General features: G+C 34.3%; 1 protein-coding gene across 1 annotated transcript in view; it reads left to right on the top strand.

Moving 5' to 3' along the window:
* Window positions 1-4,926, top strand: part of LOC117104527 — a 17,080-nt gene extending 12,154 nt beyond the window's left edge. The window contains exons 7-8 of the mRNA XM_033245383.1: window positions 968-1,060; window positions 4,767-4,926. Of these exons, the coding sequence (XP_033101274.1) occupies window positions 968-1,060; window positions 4,767-4,793 (120 nt within the window). The 3' untranslated portion in view covers window positions 4,794-4,926. The remainder of the gene's footprint in view (window positions 1-967; window positions 1,061-4,766) is intronic.
* Window positions 4,927-8,280: the final 3,354 nt, after the last annotated feature.

The raw sequence follows: 8,280 nt of genomic DNA, 5'->3' as shown, positions 1-8,280 counted from the left end.
GGGTTACCCTCTTTAAAGATGGTTGAAATAAAAAATAAAAAAAATAAATACCCACTCTGCCTCAAGACCCCTGTTACGCGCCTGGTGTTAGCGCCAATATGTGCCCTTGTGCAGACAGGAGATGTGCCCCCCTCTGGAGCTGGAAACCTTGTTTTTGCAAAATAAATTGATGCTATTTGCTAGTATAGGCCTAATCAATAAATTCCTCATCAACCGATATAAACTTAAACATTCTTGGAATTGACATAACATTACTGATGTCGTACACACCCTTCAGTGTGAAATGTGGCTCTCTTTGCAAGCACATCTAACATCTAAGGAAAGAAGAGCCTAGGTTGGTACCAGATAAAATAATTTTGTTATCAACATTAATACATTATGCTAATTTTCATCTTTGTAAGCGCATAAGACGGTGCAAATTATTTCTGTGACAGTCTTTTGAAGTGTGTAAAGCTCCATTTTATCCCATACATAGTCAAAATATTGGGGGGATGATACAATGGACCACACCCCCCCCCCTTGTCAAATATTGGGGGATATATCCCCCATCCCCCCGGGATCTACGCCTATATAATGCGAGAACAACGGTAACTGCTCGAGTCCCAATACATGTGATTGATACGATACCTATACTGGTAATAGATGCGAACAAGGTAAATACTGCTGATTATTTTGAAACACATTTAACATTATGGGAACGCCTTCTTATTCCCTTGTCAGACGGGATCTACATTAGACCTACGCCTTCCTACCTCTGTCAGTCCTGACCAAATAGTTCCTGGTGCAACAGATGTAGGCCGATGTTTTTTCTAATTGCTTTGTGATGGCTGTTTACTTTATGATTTGTGTAACATAGCAATTTTTGATCCACCATGCGATGATGATAATAATGATAGCGTTTATAATGATAATAATAAGTATATGTATGAATGAATTTGTTATTTGTTATTACAATTTTGTATCATAGCAATTTGTGATCCGCCATGCAAGAACGGTCACTGCTCGAGTCCCAATATATGTGATTGCCCCAATACGCATACAGGTGATAGATGCGGACAAGGTAAGTGCCTCGATTATTTTGAAAAACAATTAACGTTATGGGAGCGCCTTCTCATTTCTTTAGGATTGATTCTGTACCTACTCCTTCCTACCCCTGTCTGTCCTGACCACGTTATTTGCCCATTTCTGACACCAAAGATGTATGGGGCGCCTCATATAGATGTATGGTTCTTCTAATTGCTCAGTGATGGCCTCAACAAACTTAAATAATTATGATTACAATTATACATTTTGTATCATGCAATTTGTGATCCACCATGCGGAAATTACAACGGTCACTGCACGATCCCCGATGGATCTAGGCCAGATGGTCGAAATCCAGTTTGCCGAATGCCAGATTGCCGAGACCATTTGCCGAATTGCTTAAGCCCCTGTTGCCCCCACCCCCCGCTGGCGCCGCCACTGGTTCCTGGATAACGACTGATTTTATGCCTACCATTGTTTTCCTGAATTATTGAAGCTTGGCTTGCGCTTCATAACCGCAAGGGAAAGGCGCAATATAAATACCCACTACCAGTAAAATTAAGAATCTACCGATTCAAATTGATCACTGGCTTTATTTATGCATTAAAATATATAGCCCATATACAAGGGCTGAAAACTAGGTCCCATCGCCATGTACAGAGCAGCTGATCATTATTAGGCTGACACCAGTGTGACCACTGGGAAAAATAAAATAATTCAAAGATTCGCAAAATATTACTACATCAGGCCAGTAACCAGGGGGGTTCGGACGAACCCCGCCTTTGCTAGCTGGCTCCGCTTGGATGGCAAAAAAAAACAAAAAAAATCTCGAAAGAAGATTGCTTAAACTTAAAAAAAACAAACAAAAAAAAAACAATCCTGTTCAAACAATCCTTATAGACAGTAGTAGCAACTTTTAATACAAGTTTCAAGATGGAACTCTTATTTATGTGGTCAGCGCAATTGGTTGGTCGTTAACATCTTCAAAAGGCTCCACTTTTTCCAAATTTGAACCCCCCCCCCAAAAAAAAATCCTAGTTACGGGCCTGACTATATAAACATACAACTTCAATTTTAGAGTCCAATCGGCTCTTTTCAATGAATTTTACATCGTAAAACGTATAACAAAATAGTGTTTGGATTTTCGAGACCAGTAACCGTGAGAACAACATGTCAGTGAAACTAAGGCTGATTCGCATTTTCTAAAGTTAGACAATAGTATAGATGTCTGAAATAAAATTATATAAATATAAAAATGACATGCATTGTCGATATTTTATATGACATATATATTGCACACAATGTTTTCCAGAAGATAGTTCTTGCACTTTTATACTGACCAAAAAAGGGGTTGATTGTGGGAGAGTAAAACATATTGATTTTCTCTAATCTAACTCTCAAATCAAGTCATTTCCTGGCATCTCGGTGCTATATCTTTCCTCAACTTGTTTAACCCTACACTCGGATCTGACGCAAACATCATTTGCCAAATAGGACCACAACAAGAAAAAAAAAACACATTCAGTAAATAAATAACATTTTATTAAGATTTAAAAATAGATGCGACATGAAACAACGACAAATATTTTTTGGATTTTTTTCAAGCAAAACACAAGACAAGATCTCCAAACCGTTACAAAATTTACATCAAAAAATTTGAGGAAGCAAGATGCCATGCCCATGAAAAACTACTCTGTACATCATGTATCTTGGAGTAAATCATGTATAAAGGAGTAATTAAGAAAGTAAAAAGCTATGTCAATTAAAACTATAGTACATCATGCATTTTGAACTAATTCGTAAAAAGGTTAAAAAAAATTATTATAGTCTAAATGAAGCGAAAGCAAATTTTTCATGATCTTTTATCAGGGATTTTCGGTAACCACAGCGATCTAACTAATATGAGTGATGTACCATAAAAAATAAAATCAAAGATACATTTTATTTGATGTATTTAATGTACTTGACTTTCCTCAAAGTCGTAAGGCCACATTCAGTTCAGCCCCACCATGGTTGCTTTTGAGGTGAGAACATTTGAGGAAATAGTACCTGTAGATGGCTGGAAATGACACTTTTAATAGTGAAATTCATCATCATCACATCACAATTATATAGTCAAAATGAAGCGCCAACGAATTCTCATGATCTTTTATCAGTTATTTTCGGCAAATGTACTATAGAAAATAAAACTTAAAAACATTGTCTTTGATGTATTTACTTACCTAATTTTGAGAATATGGAAATCTGAGATGCCCGGAAGTATAAGAGACAGCTCATACTTTAAAAATCCTACCATTAATTCATGTAAACAATATAATACAAAAATTATTTTTCTTTATACAGTTTTGGGGTGGGGGTGGGGGGGGGGGGGGCGATCGTACCGTCTGCACCCTTTACATTCGCCCCAGGTAATGAAGATGATGATGATGATGGTGAGGATAATGAAGATAATAGTGAAGATGATGATGATGATGATGTTAATGATAATGGTAGTGTTAAAATTATAATTAGGTATGAATGTACTTGTAATTATAATTTTGTATCATAGCAATTTGTAATCCACCATGCGAGACAATGGTCATTGCTTGAGCCCCGATTCACGTTAATGCCCCAATATACTGGTGATAGATGCGGATAGTATCATGGACTGATTAACTTTAAAAACAATTAAAGTTACAGGAACGCTTTCTCATTCCTTTTGGGGCTGGTTCTGGACGCCTTTCTCCATCTGTCATTTCTCATCCTGACCATGTCAGTTTCCCATGTCCGGCGCCACAGATGGCGGTTCTAGTTGCTATGTGGTGGCCTAACAAATTAAAATACAGTAGTTATGTATGATTATAATTTGTATCAGCAATTTGTGATCCATCATGCGATGATGATGATAATAATTAATGATGATTGTGATAATGATGATAATGAAAGTGATTATAATGATAGTATTATTATTATTATCATCATCATCATCATAACCATCATCATCATCATCATCATCATCATCATCATCATCATCATCATCATCATCATCATCCTTAACATCATCATCATCATTATTATCATTATTTGTAACATTTCTTTTTTGTAGCAACTTGTGATCCACAATACGAGAATATCGGTAACTTTTCCGAGCCCCGACATATTATGTCAATGCCCCGATAACTTATTAGTAAATATCACTTGAAAATTGTGAAGGGCTATGATTTTAGACAAAAATAAAATTTCATAAGGCCCTATATCATAAGCGGTCTGCTCAGATTAACACAGACCATTATTCGATTATTACTGAATTAAAATTGTACCGATACTAGAGGAGTGCAATGATGTTTAAGCAATCAGCTTCACGGGAAGGTTCAACTCTGTTGTAAAGTTGATCCTTCCATTGATGCTGACAACTTGACCATCGTTGTTCTAGTCAGTCTATCTACGATGCTTGAGCAGTACTACATTTGTCAAGTGATCAGATTCATTGGAACGTAAGTGTAAGTGTAAATTGGTTCAGCGAATCGGGATATAAATATGATAATTCTAAATATGTTCCTTTATGGTAGATGTTGATGAGTGCAAAGACAATAGAGGTGGATGTGCCCAGAATTGTTCCAACACTAATGGTTCCTTTACCTGTTATTGCAACGACGGTTGGATACTTGACTCCGATGGAAAAAAAAATTGCACTGGTATGTTTTCGGGATATAAAATATTATGAATTCAAGTATGATAATTCTAAATATGTTCCATTATGCTAGATGTCGATGAGTGTGAAGGCAATATAGATGGATGTGCCCAGAATTGTTCCAACACTAATGGTTCCTTTACCTGTTATTGCAACGACGGCTGGATACTTGACTCTGATGGAAAAAATTGCACTGGTATGTTTTCAAAATTAATATTTGTTATTATTACGTTATGTACCTTGCAGCTTGATGGTTGCTTTCAATGCATGGGTATAGGCATAGAGCCGGTATAGCTGATTATACCCAACTTTTCCTAAAATTATAGGTAAGTTTACTTGTGAGTGCTACGACGATAGCAATAATGATAAGGATAAGGATAGTGAAGATGATAGATAACAATCTCATATTGCATTATTTGTTGTTTTGTTGTTATATTAGTTTGTGAACCAGGCAAGTACGGTGCTGACTGTCATGAAGATTGTCATTGTAACGCTACTGAATGTCATCATGTCAATGGTTGCCATGAGAATGCAACATGCACCTCTGGCTACAGTGGTAGTAGATGTTTAGGTAACGAATGTATCATACTAACGTGGACCTATAATTTAGTATTATGGCTCCATGATAGTTTCTATGTATATCAGTGTTGTGTTGTGTTTATAATAATATCACAAACCCTGTACAAGTGTATCAAACTAACGTGGACCTATAATTTCATAGCTCCATGATAGTTTCTATGTATATCAGTGTTTTGTTGTGTTTATAATAAAATCGCGAACCCTGTTGGTAAATGATGAAGAATGGTTTAAGTCAATAACATTTCCTTATACACAAACACTAATCTATTTATTTTCAGCCACAGCATAGATAGGTGAACAACTAATACACATTTCTTACAATCCCTTCAAAGAAAACCTTACAGAATCGTAATTGAATATTTTAACGTGCAGTAGTAGTTTTTGGAGATTTTTCAGATTGTGCTTCGATTGGATACACTTTTTAGCATGATCTCCTGTGTCATCGACCCAAAGACCGCTTCTTCTACCAGCGCAAGTGGTTCAAGAACGATTAGACAAGTGGGCAGCACCACACCTGATGAAGATGATGTACGGTACAAACTGGAAAAATTTGATTGTAGGGCTATTACTGCAATAAAATATATTACTTTTATAATAGGTAATGCTTTAAGAAACTTTATGAGACCATTCAGTTTATGGAGGGTCATAGTTGACATATAAGATTTCCCTTTGTTTTAAAATTAAAAGCATTATGAATTAGAACTGATGAGTAATGGTTTTAACATTTGGTATTGTATTGATTAACTATTGTATGTATTACAATATATATTACAATATATATACAGTATTATATACTATAATATATGAGTTATACTTTTTCTTTATATATATATATATACATTTATATATATATATATATATATATATATAAGAAATTTCAACATTTGCTTTCTTAAAGAAATAAACACAAAAGAACTAAACTTGAAACAAACTATAACATCCAAAACTGATCAATTAAGTATTATTTGGTTATCACTGTGTGAGAATTCTATCTATACGAGGTATTTTGAATAAAGATATATTGAAATGATTCTTGATGATGATTTTTGTTTTAAAATTAAAAGCATTATGAATTGGAACTGATGAGTAATGGTTTTAACATTTGGTATTGACGCAAATTTTCGGTCCGTCTGGGCCCTCTTCAGACATAGTCTGATCGTCATTTGAACCAATTGGTTCGTAACTCCGTTTCCGCATTATATGTTACATAACACTATACGGAGTAGTGGTTATTCATGAACACGGTAAAAACTCATGACATCATACCACTGTACCTTTTAATTTATAGGCTATGATATCACATTAAATCTTATACTTTTATAATAATTCTATTACTATTAATAATATTGATATTATTATTATCATTATATTATTATTTTTATTATTTATAGGCCTATTATTTATATTTTCGTCCCATTTGTTATTGCTTAATGCCTTTAAGTAACAGCGACTCAATTATATATTTTTTCGATTGGTGTTCCGGTGTAATAACTTATTAAATCATGTAAATGAGAATTCTAAATTTGTAGCGGATGTTTTAGGTTTTTCTCATATTATTTCGGAAACAGAACTGCTTTAATGGTGTAAAATTGAATTATTATTAAATATTTATTCTTTTTGTTAACATGCCCAAAACATCTGTCATCACAAATTAAATTTCACTAATCCTCATCAAGAGATTTGGCTTGTAAAGCATCGTCCATCCTTCAATTGGCGAGTTACTCGCTGTTGGATGCGAATGAAATGCGAAATAAAATAAAATAAGATAAAATAAACTTCATTAGTCACTTTTCGCACTATCCGCCCCAATGTCAAATTTACTAGCGATGTTACCACCCACCCTCGGCCCACTACAGAGCGAATTCAATTCATTATAGCTACCGGTACTGTATTCCGTTTCCATTTGGATATGTCAACTACTCCCTCTCAATATCACGTAATTTATTGTTTATTTCTTCTATTATTTGAAATATAGGTATTGGAAAATGTATAGGATTTGCACAAGGATGAACTGAACCTTGCAAATAGCGTACTATACTCATCACTATTTAAAGCAGTTCACATATAAACATGGTGCTATATTTTTCAACTCCATGATATAACTATGCAAACGTGTTCAACTTCATTGAGAGCAAGTGAACGGTTTAATAACCATTGGATCTCCAGATACCATGCAGCGACTCATTTCCAATGGAAGGTAAGAACCTATTTAAATCATTTAAATGAGAATAGAAAATTTTTCAAGAATGTATGAGGATCTGTTCATTTTTTATCAGACAGGACATCTTCAATGCTGTGAAGTTATAAATTATTTTTGCATAATTATTGTGTATAATGTGTATAAAAATTACCAAAACATTTGTTAACACAAAGTTACTAAATATATCAAATTAAAGCATATACAATAGTTAAATTTTGTAGTTGTACACAGCAGTTTAATTACTCACATTTTGTACGTGCCGTCCCAATGGCATATTTACTAGGGTAGCGAGTTTACCACCCACCCTCGGCCCACTACAGAGTGTCTATCAATCTACTGTATTCCGTTTCCATTAGGACCTGAGAAAACTATATAGTTTCCTCAAACCTACGCCCAATGCCTTTTAATCTCAATTTCATTGAGTTTGTGCTTATAATTCTATTTTTTATTTCAACTATAGGTATTGCAAACTGTATAGGATTTGCACAAGAATGAAACGAACTTTGCAAATATTGCGTACTCTATCCACCACAAAGATTTAAAGCTGTCTGTATAGCCATTTAAACATGATCAACATACAATTGAAGAATTTAATCAGCATGGATCTCCAGAACATACTACAATTGGGTATGCACTGTTTGCATTCTTCCAATACGATTGGTTGCAATTGCTACTACATACAATACTTTAGTATTATCAATCTGATATTAGCACTGTTTATATCAATTAATTATTTGTTTATATTTTTATAATGTTTAGTGCTACGCAGCATACTTTGATATATATATATATACATATATATCTGTCT

The sequence above is a fragment of the Anneissia japonica genome, unplaced genomic scaffold, assembly GCF_011630105.1.
Source record: "Anneissia japonica isolate Jap-2015-1 unplaced genomic scaffold, ASM1163010v1 scaffold1554_len142245_cov105, whole genome shotgun sequence".
Classification (NCBI taxonomy): domain Eukaryota; kingdom Metazoa; phylum Echinodermata; class Crinoidea; order Comatulida; family Comatulidae; genus Anneissia; species Anneissia japonica.
Note: the sequence above shows the minus strand (reverse complement) of the source record. Positions and strands in the feature narration are given on the sequence as shown.